Source organism: Lissotriton helveticus, chromosome 8, assembly GCF_964261635.1.
Source record: "Lissotriton helveticus chromosome 8, aLisHel1.1, whole genome shotgun sequence".
Classification (NCBI taxonomy): Eukaryota; Metazoa; Chordata; class Amphibia; order Caudata; family Salamandridae; genus Lissotriton; species Lissotriton helveticus.
In genome coordinates, this window is record NC_136069.1 from 356,901,171 (window position 1) to 356,916,290 (window position 15,120).

General features: G+C 47.7%; 1 protein-coding gene across 4 annotated transcripts in view; it reads left to right on the plus strand.

Moving 5' to 3' along the window:
• Window positions 1-15,120, plus strand: part of B3GLCT (beta 3-glucosyltransferase) — a 1,060,368-nt gene that overhangs the window by 750,190 nt on the left and 295,058 nt on the right. For all 4 annotated transcript variants that reach the window (XM_078657144.1, XM_078657145.1, XM_078657146.1 and 1 more), the window contains exon 11: window positions 4,785-4,898. In XM_078657144.1, coding sequence (XP_078513270.1) covers window positions 4,785-4,898 — 114 coding nt within the window. The remainder of the gene's footprint in view (window positions 1-4,784; window positions 4,899-15,120) is intronic.

Sequence of the window (15,120 nt, forward strand, 5' to 3'; positions counted from 1 at the left end):
TTTGGGATGCCATTAGACAAAGTTACGCAGGCCTTATGCCAAAAAAATACGTCTGAAAATGGTAAGTTCATTGGTTTCAAATGAGGTAAGCATGGAGGAGTAGACGTTCTCAAGTTCAGCAGTTGTTTAAGCAACTTGGTGTCAAATAAGTCCCAAAACCCTGTAGGCCATGTCTAAAGGTTGGGGGGAGCAATTGTGTAGTATTAGATTTACTTTTCTTTACGTGCAGCACAGTGGATTTGCGATAACGGCATCAGTATGTAGCCTTTTGTGTGGCTTTTCACCAATTTAATTGCTGATGTACATTTCAGTAGATTGGGCCAGTGGTAGGTGGCTAAATACCAGTCGGTAACGCTGAAATTCGGTAAATTTCAGCGTTACCGACCGGTATTTAGCCATGTGCGATGTAGGTATTACCGAATGGCATCGGTAATAAGGAATCGGTAAAAATAAGGGAAACCAGTTACCGATACCTTATTTACCAATTGGCAGACAAAAATACCAAATCGGTAAATTAGGAATTGGTAAAAAATCGCAAATGCGATGTACCAAAAATCGCTAATACCGAATTTGCTAAAAATAGGTATTTAAGAATCGGTAATTAGCACTGACTCAAAGCAGGTGGTAATGAGGTGCACTGCATATAAACATCCCCAAAATGCAACACTGTGAACGCAATGCCTGCCCTCTACGTGATAGCAAGGCGTCTACGTTTGCGAGCAGCAGGACTGAGGGTCTGGAGACGGGAGGAGCGTGTGTACAGACTGCGCGTTACACTGTTCCAACTGACTGAGGCTGCAATCCATGAGAGGTACAGGCTACACCCAAACACCATCCTGGACCTGATACGGGACCTGCACCCACTCCTGGAGCACCAGATACCAAGGGCTCACGCAATACCCACTCATGTACAGGTACTCTGTTGCCTGCACCTCCTGGCATCTGGCAGTTACCAAGGGGTAATAGCTGTGGCAGGTGGAGTCTCACAGAGTTGCCTGTCGCGTTTTTTGCTGAAATTCCTGGATGCCATGTTGCAAAGGATGGCACACTACATCAAATTCCCCAGCACACAGGCAGAACTGCTGAAGACCAAGTTGGACTTTTATCCGAAGGCCCAGTTCCCACACGTCATTGGCTGCATTGATGGGACACATATACCAATTTGCCCCCCTGCTGCGAATGAGTACATCTACCGCAATCGCAAGTCCACACATTCGATCAATGTCCAGGTCATATGTGATGCATCTTCCATCATCACCGACATAGTTGCAAAATTTCCAGGGAGCACCCATGATTCATAAATATTCAGGAACAGTGGGATCTATACCCATTTCCTTGCAGGTATTTTTGGAGACGGCTACCTGTTACGTAAGTACATGTGACATCCCCTGAAGTATACACCTGTTGCTGTGATTGTAGACTGTGAATTACTTACTGACTTCTCACACACAGGTGACTGTGCCTATGCGGTGCGCTCTTTCATCCCGAATCCGTACCTGCACCCATCCACCCCAAGTGAAAGGCGATACAATGTTGCTCATAGATCGACACGCAATGTGGTTGAGCGAACATTTGGACTCCTCAAAAGCTGGTTCCGCTGCCTGCACAAAATTGGAGGTGCACGGCAGTACCAGCCCCTGGTGTGCTGCAAAATCACAGCTGTATGTGCCATGCTGCATAACCTTGCCACTAAGAGGGGACACCTGTGGAAATGTGTGGTTCTGAAGAGGAGGATGAGGATGAGGACGAGCAAGGTACACAGCCACAGCACAGCGCAGCAGGCGGCGCAGCTGCAGCAGATGGGAGACAGAGACGGTCAGAGATCACACAAAATTATTTCTGAGTAAGTAATCAGACAAAACCAGGTAATGCATTTGTGTCGGGGTGTTTATTAGACCTTACAACAGGCAATTGTCCAGTTTACCGTAACACCAGCAATGTGTCCAATGGGTTACGTCACCCACAACTGAATGGGATCGGAGGGCCGCGCCTATCTCCTGCGCCCCTGCACACCAGTGCTGCGTTCAGCATGCACACTGTACTCACCAGCGCTGTGTCCTGCAGCAGTACCATGCAAAAACACTGCACCTCCTGCTCTCTGGCAAGGGGGGTTTCAGTGCTGTGACTGCTTGCCTCCTCACTCTCGTCCACATCCCCTGTACCAGTGGCAGCAATCTGGTTAGTCTGCATCACCTCTACGGCACTGGTGACTGTGACCAGGCCCTGAGTAACCTCACGGCTGCACTTTGCCATTTCAAGTTGCATGGCCACAGATCTACGACTCAGCTAATGGGTTGCATTGCACAGCCTGTTCACAGACTTGGTGAAGCCTGCAAGTAACTGCCTGTCTCTCCGCTTTGCAGCGCGCTCACCATCCATACTGCCACATAACTGCCTCACTGCCTCCGATACCTCCTTCATTCCCTCTGCCACAGTATTGGTGAGGCAGTAGATGGCCTCCTTCATGTCGTCAACCTTCCTGTTGTTAGCCACCATCTGTCTTTGAATGGCCCTCATTGTCTTCCCCTGCAGGCGCTGCACTTTGAGCATCTGCCCCTCCAGTCCAGAGAAGACACTGGATCCTTCAGCGTCAGGACTCTGTGACCTCTGTCACCGTCTACGGGCACCTGTGGTGGTTTCCTCCACGAGGGACTGTGCCCCAGATGCCTGTGTCTCTTCGCCCAGTGTGGTCTGTTGGGCTTCCTGCTTGTCCTCCTCTGTGGCATCTATCTCCTGGAGTGTAGCCACTGTGTACCTCTTTGACCGTGGTGGTGGTGGTGGTGGGGTTGTTGGTGTAGTGTCTGCAGGTGACATGACTTCCTCCTCAATTCTGTTTTCCTCCCTCGAGGCATCGCCAGTCTCCCCTTTTGCTGCCTGGGGCGCTGTTCCGCCTGTGCATACAGAATGTACTATTACTCACTTTTCTGCCAGCATCTGTCTGCAAATACATTTCACAACTGACAATCTAGCTGTCTGTCCTCCGCTATCTCATCTATTGATGTGTGTGACATGCCTATGCTTATTGGGGACTGGCTGATTTGCTACAAGTTGATAGGGACTACATTTCCCATGATGCATTACTGAACTTACATAAAACATGATCTGGAGTAGAATTATTGCAGGGGGATTGGGGTTAGGGAGGGGAGACAGCATGTTGTGCATGCATCTTACCTTGTCTCTTGGATGCTGTTGCTGAGCTATCCACGTCCCTGTTGCCACTGACGTCTCTGGCTGGAGGGTGGACTCTACCAGTTGGTCTAGGGCAGTAGGAGCAGGCTTTTAAGGCTTTACATGGGTACGGTGCCCCCTACCTGAGGAAGAGAGTGCAATTTTATCATCCTCAGCGCTCTCTTCGCTCTGCCGCATTGGCCCTAGCCTGCACTTCGGTGGTGAAATACTCGCGAATTGGAGGCCGCTCTTTCCGGCTGAAAGCGGCAAAGCTATGGAATGATCTGCCACTTGCTGTGAGACTCCTCCATGATCTGCTTCCTTTCAGAAAAGCCCTAAAAACATGGCTGTTCCAACAATAATGTAATACTTTGCCCTTTGTACACTTGGATCCTTCTGTCTAGTTCAGTCATACTCGCCCAGCGCCGGGACACTCAGTAGAGTAGCTGTGCGCTTTATAAAACCCCGGATACCATAACATAACAGGCGCTGTGGAGCTTCCACCGCCTGTCTTCCCCGCTTGTTTCTGCCAGTCAGCCATCCTCTCCTTCGCACTTGCCCTCAGGTCATACCATCGTTAAGTCTTCAGTTGTGCGATGTGTGACTCCAATCGCGTTGATCTTCTGCTGAATTGCCAGCCAAATGCTCCTTTTCTGGGACTCAGGGACGTTCAGTGATCTCTTGCCAAAGAGCTGGTCATGGTCTTTGACAACTTCCTCTATGAGGACCTCCAACTCCCTCTCACTGAACATGTGCTTCCTTTTCCTTCTGGCAGCATCCTTCCCCTTCTCCTGTGTGGCCATGGTCAGTTTCTCTGTTTTAGCTGGGTGTTGGCTGTGCAGCTCCTCTGCTCTTTCTGCTGCTCCCTGTCTCTCCAACAGCTACAGATTCAGTGCACCTGCATGGGTGTGGCCACTTCCTGGTTGGGAGGTAATGTGGATGCACAGGATTGGCTGATTCGACAATTACAGAATTTTTGAATTACCCAATCGCTAATTACCGAATCGGTATTACAGATTCTGTAATACCGATTCGGTAATGGGGATTCAGTAATTTTTTTTACTGATTTCTAGGAAATCGCAAATTTTTAGCGAATATTACCGAATCAGTATTTTTTACCGATTTTTTTACCTACATCGGAAATACCGAGTCCTTAATAGCGATTCGGGGAAAATCGCTATTAAGGAGTGTTTGGGGATTAACTACATCTGGCCCATTGTTCCTAATTCCTGGTAACATCCCGAGCAGACATAATTGTTGGTAGGGTTTTGCTTTGTATGATTTGTATTGATTTTTCAAATACTGAAGTGTATGTTTAGTTCAATTTTAATTTATCACAGCAAAATCAATAAATAGCATTAAAGGTTTTCAGTGTATGAGGTAAAAACTGTTTGGTAAACATTTTACTGCCTTATCTTCAGAAAACTCTGATTGCCTGGATATGTTATCTTTCAAAATGTCTTAGCGCTTGTATTTGTTAGTCTATTAGAAAAGGTGCATTGGGCCCTTAATCGCAATCCATATTGGCATCTGTCATTCTATATTGGAATGGATCTATAGCATTAATTGCAAATTTCAAAAAAATAAATATATCTCTGGTTTCAATACTTTTTCAGTTCCTGTTGTAAAGAAAACTTGGGAGAGGGAAGCCTCAGTTTTTGAATACTACAGTGATCATGCTGATAGTTTGGTTCCGACTATTGACTTGGGAATCCCTAATGTGGACAGAGGTGAGCCTTTTAATTAACAAAATGTAATCATGATAATGTAGTCATGTTACCTTTAGTGGTAATGTTTCTCAATATTTCTATCAGCATTTTTTAGTATATGTTGTTAATTTTCCATCACAGGGTTTACACAATTTTGTAAAAAAATGATGATGTTCTTTACACCAAATTGTACTTTACTACAAGCAGTTTCCTCTAGAGATTGATTGTTATACATATAACTCCAGGTATCTGTACGCTATGCCTGGTAAAGTTTCTTCTTTTTTGTTGCAGAGGTCGCCTTTTGACTTGATTAAGTTACATTTATTATGCAAGCAAAAAAGAATCATTAAGAAAAATGTAAGAAGAGTAAAACACAAATAAAAGTTCCCACAACTCTCAGTGCCTTCACCTGAACCCCTAACCGCCATCTTACTTTTCCGTCCAGTGCCTGCACCTCCAATAGGGTCTTAAGGATACCCAGTCTCCCTTCCAATCAAATTGCAAGGGTCTTTCTATATTCTTCTCCATGGTAGTATTGAACACCTATAGAGCACATAGACTAAGGGCCTAATTACGACGTTTGGCGGAGTGGTGGCATGGCTGTGCAAACTGCTGCGCCACCGCTCTGCCGAAGGTCGCTTCCACCTGCCAGATTAAGACCAATTTTGTGGTCTGGCGGGCAGCCGGCAGTGCCTTTGAAAGAGGCAGTGCAATGGGAATGCCACACAGTGTTCCTGCATGGCATGGACTCAGCAGTCCCAGTACATGCATCCCCAGGCTGAGGGGACCCTGTAGGGCCCCCCTCCTTTCAGCACCGCCAGCCTTTTCATGGAAGAAAGACCTCCATGAAACCGCTGGCGGTCCTGAAATTTGTAATATGCATGGCGGTGCCGCAGCTGCACCACCTGCATGCTACATAGCCCCTGACCGCTGTGCTATTGCCAGGGAACCGGTGTTCCAATTAAGGTCCGAGCGCCCAACTCGTAATAGGGTGGTCGGACCGCCGGTGCAGCGGTGGCTAGACTGACACCGCTACGCCACCAAGTTTCTGACGGTCCTCGGGCGGCCAGACTCATATTTAGGCCCTAGTTGGCATGTGCCTGCCACGGGCATGAATGATTGATTTTGCAAATGGTAACTAAATCTTTTCAGATTTGGCATCTGTCCTTGGGGATAGTCCGAGTTATTTTCTCTACTGCCAAGCAGTGCACACTGTATTCATCCAAAGCACCTCTCTTGAGGCATCTTTTCAGTTCCTGTATAAAGTGATAAAGTGCTTGGCAGCCCCTAGTAAAATGATGCCTAATTTCTTGGCTGTGGCTAAGACGTTGTTTTCTCAATTGTAGGAAATTGAGTTACTGGTTAAGAAGGGTGAACCCCTACTCAAGCAGCAACCACAATTCTTAGGGTGAAACACAAGCAAACCCCAGATTTACCTGTGCTCAGCCATCTGGTAGCCTGGCACAAAAGCTGTCAGGCTTAACTCTGAAGCAATATGTAAAGTATTTATACAGCACACAAACAGTAATAAAGTGATAACACAATTCAAGGAAAAACCCACACAAATTTAAAACAATAGAATCAAATTTAACAAATTGACCCCAAAGGACAAAAATGCAATTAGTAAAACCAGAGATATGCAATTTGAAAGGCGTTGTGAAAATCAATTGCTAAGAAGCAAAATGCGCCTACTGCGATTATCTGGTCATGGTTGACTTGGTCTAATTCACAAGTTCAGGCTGACCGTGATGGAGCGCTGGCCAGATACTGGACTGAGTTAGGTCTGCTGAGAAATACCTTATGGTATGGGTGTTGAGATACAAAGTCCTGGCGTCGAGTTGCTCAGGCCGGCATCAAGGCATCTGCCAGAGCTTGCGAGGACTTGTAATGAAATGCGTAGAGGACAAGCTGTGCCACGCTGGGCCGCAGTAGATGGCGGGCTGCGTGGAGATGTCAGTGTAGAAGACGGCTATATGCCCCTGTGGCTTGAGCAGGGGTCAGCCAACTGAACCTTGAAAATTTCCTGGAGTTCCGGGTCCACACAGCAAGTTCTGCCCCAAGAAATCCAGGAAAGTTCTGGGGCAGCTGTGAGCTGCCCCAGAACGTTCCTGGAGTTCTGGGGCAGCTCACAGCAGCAGAAGAGTCCTAGTGCAGCACTAGCAGGCCTTGGGCAGAAAGCAGTACTTGGTCAGCAAGCAGGTAAGCAGGGCAGTAGTCACAGCTGGGCAGTCCTTCCTGGCAGTGTCCAAAGGTCCTGAAGAGATCCGAAGAGTTGGGTCTGGGGGTCCAATATTTTTACCAGGTTCCCTCTTTGAAGTGGGAGAGACTTCTAGAGTCCTCCCCCCTACAAAGATGTCTAGAATGTCCTGGACCCCTGCCCTGGCACCAGCTTGTCTGGGGCACAAAATACTAGTGTGAAACCCTTTGTGTGGGGGATAAGACAGAGTCTTTGCGATGTGCAAGTGTTGTAGAGGACAGCTCCTCCCCTACATCCTGACAGAGATGGCCCAGCCTGACAACACCTATTCGCCCTTTGTCTAACTTTCTGGGAGTAATACACAAAGGTGAACTGCCAGCTACACCTAGTCATGTGACCCAGCATACATGCTGCAGGCACCAAATGGTTAGGAAGAGAAAATCCCAATCTTCTAAAAGTGGCATTTTCAGAATTGTGACATAAAATTCAACTTTGATGTTAAAGAGTTTTATATTACAATTCTTTAGAGACCAATCTCGACTTTCCCACCTGCTCCCAATTAAAAGTTATCACTTATTACATGTAATAAGTTATCCAAGTGTTATCCTATGTGAGAGGTAGGCCTTGCTGTAGTGAAAACCAAATTTAAGAGTGTTTCACACTCAGGACATGTACAAGTTAAAAGATCATGTCCAACTATTTTAAACACACTGCACCATGCCATATGGGCTGTTTAGAGCCTACCCTAGGGGTGATTTATGTGTATTAAAAGGAAGCTTCAGGCCTGGCAAAAGGTTTATTTAGACTCGCTGAAATGGCAGTTTAAAACTGCACACGCATGCAGCAATGGTAGGCCTGACATATGTTTAAATGGCTACTTAAGTGGGTGGCACAATGAGTGCTGCTGGCCCACTAGTAACATTTAATTTACAGTCCCTGGGTTCACGTAGTACCATTTTAATAGAGGCTTACAAGTAAATTAAATGTGCCATGTGGGTGGAAGCCAGTGTTATCATGTTTTGGGGAGAGAGTATAAGCACTTTACCACTGTTTAGCAGTGGTAAAGTCTGCAGAGTCCTAAGACCAGCAAACAAGAAGTCAGCAAAAAAAAGAGGATTGAAGACAAAAAAGTTGGGGGAAACTACACCAAGGATGTCAGGCCCAATAAGAATGTTTGAATTTTTTCACAAATTCACCAAATGTGGATCAGTGTGCCTCTTTCTTTCCCACATCTCTGATAATTGATATTGTGGAGTATGTGTTTTAATCTGCACTGTGTTAGGTCCCATCCCAGTAGTAGCTGTTACTAAGCTTCTCGGTGTTGGATGTGTTTGAAGCATTTATCTATATTGTGATATATTGTTGTTTCTGGTAGGCCCATCTTTTCGGTTTTGTGCTGTCATTTAGCGAGTTAAATAACTTCAAAATCAGGCACTATTGTGAAATATGATGCACAACATTTCTCAAACTGTGTTAAAAGTCTATTGGCCGCCTATCCTAGAAAGGATTTCACCTGCCCCTTTCGGCAGTTTATGAACCTTGTACTATCCATCGCCTGGTGGAATGCATTTTGGAGGGGACATGGCTATATGGAGACAACTGGATAGATAAACCTCTTGTGATCACCCGCTTGTCCCAAACCAGAAGACTGATTTTTGGATTTCTGAAATGTATAAGTAGCTTGTCTCACCTTTTTCCCAGCATGTAAATCTTTTAGTGACCACCCTTCAAGAGCCATCTCAGTAAAGAGTGATCTTTTTCTGACTCCCTTGAAGTGCATTCCACTGTTATTCTGAATTGTGTAGTTTAGTAGTAGTGGTGAGTGTTTGGACTGGCCAAGCACACATTTAATCACCTGTTGTTATAGTCCCTCTTATTCTGTGGGTGTGATCTATGTCAGTAGAGCTTGAGAAAGACAAAGTAAACTTGATAGCTCAATAATTTTCACAATATTGTTCATGCTAAGCAGGAGCTGTATTTACCCTTTGTGACGTGGGTTCAGTAACGAACTGGAAATTTTTGCGGGTTAAGTAAGGCCTTATTTTTGTTGACGTCTTTCGAGTGCGGGAAGTCAGTCTTTCACGTGCAAACTCAGCCGGGTCCGTTGTGGAACAGGTCTTTTCCGCCACCTTGAAGGGAACATCCAACATCTTTTTAGATCCGCTCCGTGGACCCTGCACGTTGGCTTCCAGCGGGTGGCTCTTCCAGGAACACAATAAAACAAAAGAAAAGGCTGTCAGGACTCACGATCTCTCTCGAGGCCCCGGGCGAACCCGGAACGTGTAAGGACACCGCTGAGGTATGTGTGCTATATACAATCAGGGTCGTGCCGAGCCGTCGCTGGACCCGGAGGTGCTTAAAAATTTCCGCCCCATTTCATTGCTCCCAGCCCCAGCAAAGATGCTGGAAATCCATCTTCACCAGCATCTTTCATCCTTTCTGGAAACCTCTGGTCTTTTGGATCATTCGCAGCATGGATTTTGAAAGGGTCACAGCACGGAATCCGCCCTGACTGTGGTGCTTGACAACATCCGCACCACAGTCGATAAGGGTGGGAGTACGTTGCTGATCCTTTTGGATCTCACAGCTGCGTTTGACACCTTGTCTCCCCTCGTCTTAACATCTCGTCTGAGGGAGATAGGGGTGGAGGGGCCCGCTCTCAGCTTGTTGGCCTCCTTCTTGGACTAGAGGGAACAGAGAGTGAAGCTGGGTGAGTTCCTATCTCCATCCCTGCCGATGAAGTGGGGGGTCCCACAGGGGTCGGCGTTAAGTCAGACCCTGTTCAACATCTACGTGACCCCCCTGGCCAGGCTTATTAGATCTTTTGGGATGGAGGTAGTGTCCTACGCCGATGACACTCAGATCTTGCTGTCTCTCGCTCAGCCTGTCAGTTCTTCTGCCTCCAAGTTTAGACTCTGTATGGAGGCAGTCGCCCATTGGATGATTGACAATTCATTGCGGCTAAACGGCGAAAAGACGGAGATCCTTGTGTTTGGCGAGAAGGAAGACATCTGGTCGGCTGAATGGTGGCCTATATCCCTGGGGACTTGTTCGGCTCCAACCCTCGCAGCACGAAATCTAGGGGTTATGATTGACCCGGCCCTCGATATGGGCCTCCAAGTAAAGCGGACCATCTCCACTTGTTGGGGCATCATTGGAATCCTGCGGAAAATTAGGCACTATCTGTCCGTGCAAGCCCGGAAACAAACTGTGGTAGCATTGATAACATCTCGGCTTGATTATTGTAATGCCCTATACGCGGGAGCTAATAAAGGCCTGTTGCAAAGACTTCAATCGGTGCAAAATGCAGCGGCGAAGTTTGTACTGGACCTGCCTAGAAGGTCGTCAGCTACTGTCGCCAGGAAATCCTTACACTGGCTCCCAATTGATGCCAGGATTTCATTTAAAGTGCTTTGTTTGGTGTTCGGAGCCCTCAACAGAAAAGAGACTGGAGGGGTAAAAGACCTCCTGATTCCCTATGTTCCCGCCAGGAACCTTCGCTCCTCTTTGAAGGTCCTCCCCACAGCTCCCCGAGTGCGAAGAGCTAAGTGGGGAGGCAGAGCCTTTTCTAATCTGGCTCCAAGATGGTGGAACACTGTCCCCTTAAAAATTAGGATGCTACCCTCAATACAATCTTTCAGAAAGGCCCTGAAGACATGGCTCTTTGTCAAAGCTTACCCCTAGCTCTTTGGTTCTGCCTCTTCGTTTTTCATTTTTTTGTAGGCGCCTTGACGCCTCCGGGCAAAGTTGCGCGTTTATAAGTTTTATTTCATTCATTCATTCAGGGTTTCGTGGTGAGGAGAAGGTGCAAGGGGGGGTAAGGACGAGGAAAGAGGATGAAGGGCAGCTTTACAGGAGTATATACAGTCTATTTACAAATACGACAGGAGCCGCCGGCAGCACTATTGAGGAGGGTCTCCCCGCCTCCCAACCCAGCCTGCCAGACGCTGACGTACCTGTCGCAGCCACACTCCTCCCTCGGGAGTGTGGCAGGGCGTGTCACCGGACCGTTGGCCTCCTGGCTTGCCTTCCTTCTCCCCTTCTGGACTCCGCACTCCGATCTCGTAACTCTCTCTTTTCCACCACACTTCGTCTTCTCTCTCCTGGGTGTCGTCACACGCCGCTTCTGTCTCTTCTGGGGTTTTCTCCACTCTGGAGACTCCGACGTCACGGGTGGGCGTGTCCTCGTTCTCTACATATGCCCAGTTAAAGGCGCCTTGCTCTTTCTCCTCCGTATTGTCTAGGAGAGGCCAAGATGACCAGTCGCCCTGAAGGGAAGGAGGGGAGGGAGGATCAGTGACCCACCATGCTTCCTGTGGTGTACGTTCTTCCACCCTCCGGCCCTCTCCATTACACCCTTCTACGTGACAATGTCGTCCCAGCCCACTCTTTCAAATCCTTAATCCCTTCCCTTTCCTTTTATTTTTTCTATCAAGTGGGCTCCCTTTCTGATATTATCAGAGCTCTGTCTCTCCCTCATGAAGCTCAATTGGCCCTGTTCCAATAATGCTGATAACTTTGTCTAAGCTACTCAAAAGAATTTTAGTAAAATTTTGATGTTAACAGTACGTGGGGCTATGGGCCTGTATAATTATGATTCCTCTTTTGGCTGCTCTAGGTTGGGGATCACCACCACCTCAGCTTTTCTCATTGATGGAGTAATGCCTAAATCTTCTTCGACAAAGTAAAGAGGGTTCGTAAGTTTACAAAATGTCAGTAGAAGGATATTGTTAGCCCATCATGGCCAGGGTCTTTTTTTAGACTTGTTAGACCTGGCATCTTTGGCGTGGTTTCCCCTATTTTTTTGCCTCTACCTCCTGTATTTTTGATGCTGTGCTGGATTTCGTTTTTGCTGGTTTAGATGCTTTGGACACTCTGCCACTGCTGATCAGTGCCAGAGTGTAAGTGCTCCCTGTGTAAATTGTTATTCTGATTGAATATACATGTTTGGCATATTTGTATCACCATGAAGTCCCTAGTAAAGTGCACTGGGTGTGCCAGGGCTGGTGATGACAAATGCTACTAGTGGGCCTGCAGCACTGATTGTGCCACCCACAGGAGTAGCCCTAAAATGATGTCTCAGGCCTGACACTGCAGTGCCTGGGTGCAGTTTAGAACTGCCATGTCCTCCTGGTCAGTGTCCCCACTGACCAGGCCTAACCCTTCCCTTTTTGTGCACATCAGTCACCCCTATGGAAGGCCCAAGGTACCCCCCTGGGCAGGGTGCAGTGTATGTAAAAGGTAGAGCATGTACTAGTGCAGGTGACATGCTCTGGTAGTGAATGGCAGCCATGTTCGTTTTTCACTACTGTAAGGCTATCTTGCTCCATAGGTTAACATGGGGGATGCTGGCTACAGTGGTTAACAGCATTTCTTCCCATAGGAACAAGATAGGACATAAGTATCTAGTATCCCTGAACTCAGAATTTAATAGCACATCTTTTAGGAAAGGTTGTTTTTAAATCCTGTGTTTGAGAACAGCACTTTTAGAAAGTTGCTGTTCTCTTGTCTGACCCTTCTGTGTGCCTGGGCCTGTTTGTGTATTGACTGTCTGGTTTGAGAGTGACGGGGGGCTGGGGGATTCCCCAGGAGGCTGGATGAGTCAGCACTAGGCTGAATGACTGCAATTGCAACTGGAGTGGTGGGAGGAGTTAGCACCTGGGCCTGAATAGGGCTGTGCCTGCCTTCCACAATGCTGGCTCCACCTCCTGCTGGGCGGCTGAGGACCCTGCCCCTCACTCTGAAAGGAAAGATGCAGCCAGCAAAACAAAGTACTCAGGAACCACCCAGAACTGGTTCAGACCGGGCTCAGGGCCCACATGCACCAAGAGAACAAAGACTTTAGGGGTATAAGTACAGGACCCCTGACACCAGAAAATTAGATCATCCTGGAATCAAGAAGGAACCTCTGCCAAGGAGAAAGCTGAACTGAAGAAAGAAGACTGTCCTGCTGTTGCTCTGCTGGACTGACCTGTTGCTTTGCTGCCAAGGAGAGGGGAAGGACTTTGCTGCTGAGCTGTGTCCCCTGTCTTGAAGGAATCTCCAAGGGCCTGAGTAGAGCTGGCTCCCTGTTTTGAAGTCCCAGGAACAAAAGGACTTCACCCCCAGCTTCCCTGAACTCTGCTGAGAGAGTTCTGTCCTTCCTAGAGTGCTTGATCCAGTTGTGGGGCCTCTAGAAGTTGTACCTGTGCTGGGAAGCTTGAAACTAAGCTTGAGAGACTTTTGAAACTGAAAAGTGTTGCATCGCTCGCTTGCGGAGCGCATCCCTGACAGTGCGAGAAGTTTCCCGCCGCTACGGAGGTCGAGATCGTCGCAGCGCCTGACGCCGCTGCCAGAGACGTCGCATCCTTCGTTTGCGGGACGCACCAGACCGGTGCGGGAGAATCGAACATCGCTGCGAGTGTCGTCGCAGAGCCTGTCGTGGCTGGGTGAGATCGCCGCACCGCTTGCTTGCGGACCGTATCACGTCGCTGCGAGCATCGTCGCAGAACCATCGCATCGAAGAGCTGCAAGAGAGAGGATCACCGCTGGACCGCGCATCGTCGCCCCGGAGATCGTCGCAGCCCCCTTCGAGATTGTTGCATCGTGCCTTTGCGAGAGCAAACTTCCTACGGAACCTACGCACCGGAATCCATACAAGTGGCCTTCCTCCCCATACAGACCGGATTCGCCGCAACACGCCCGCTGCTGCAGCGGGGCTGTCGCATCGCCTCCCCAGGGTCTCAGGAGCAACGCATCGCTTGTTTTCCACAGCACCAGCTTCTGCTTTTTGGAACTTTGTTGCAACTAAAAGGTACTGTGAGTAAACGTGACGCAAATGTGAACTTTTCACGCATCAGTAGAGAATTATATCGCAACGTAGAGAATTCTAATGCAACCTTAAGAACTCTTCTGAAACCATATTCTTGAACTGTGTATGTTGGATTTTTGTCGTTTTGATCTTGTGTAGTTTAGATTAAAATACCTTTATTTTTCTAAACTGTTGTGGAGTCAGTTTGGGGTGTTTTCACTGTGTTACTGTGAGTGTTGGTACAAATACTTTACGCATTGTCTCTGGTTAGCCTAGACTGCTCGTGCCAAGCTACCTAGAGGGTGAGCAGGGGTTATCTCAGAGGGTTATCTCCTTTCCCTGACTAGAAGCAAGGGTCCCTATTTGGACAGTGGTACCTACCTCTGCCAACTAGAGACCCCCAGTTCTAACATTGGTGGTCAGGCGGTGGGATTTGAACTTGTATTTGTACTTGACCCACAGTAATTGGTGTACATCACTAGTGAATGCAGACCACTATGCCACCACATACTACTGGTTTTTGGTTTTGATTTTTCTATTTTTGAGTAACTCTTCTAATACATCATGTCTTTGCATGGTAAGGCACCCAGTAAGGAGGCAGAAGCAGAATTAGAATTTTGCATTGGAGATTTGTATTCATACAAAGTTGAGCAACTGAGGAAATTCTGCATTGAGTTTGAGTGCCCCATAAAGAGCGCCTACAGAAAGGAGGAGCTGCAAAGAATCTTGAAGGCCCATTGGGAGGCACGAGAGGGAAATGATGATGTGGATGTAGAAAACAACTTTCAAGTCACAGATTTGCCAGTGGGCAAAGTAGGTGCAGGAGCTGGCAGCAACCATTCCAGCAGGGGCCTCTCCCCAGAAGTGTTACAAGAAAATCAGAGAGTAAGAGAGTATGAGTTGGAAGTCATGAAAATGAAAATGAAGCAATTGGAAGTAGAAAAGGCGGCGGAGGAGACCAAAAACGCCCGTGCCTTAGAGGAGAAGAAATTGCTTTTGGCTCATGAGTTGAGATCTGGATCTTAAAGCCAAGGAGGTGGATGCCAGTTCTAATGGTGGCAGCGCGCAGCCAGTGCATGGGGGTAAAGTATATATTCCCAAAGACCTGGTACAGAATTACCATAGGAGTGATGATATTTATGCCTGGTTCACTTCGTATGAAATTGCATTGAAGATGAATGGTGTGCCTGATCAGCATTGGGGGGCGGGCCTGTGGAAACATTTGGAGGCTTCTGGGAGGAGTGCTCTAGAGCCCT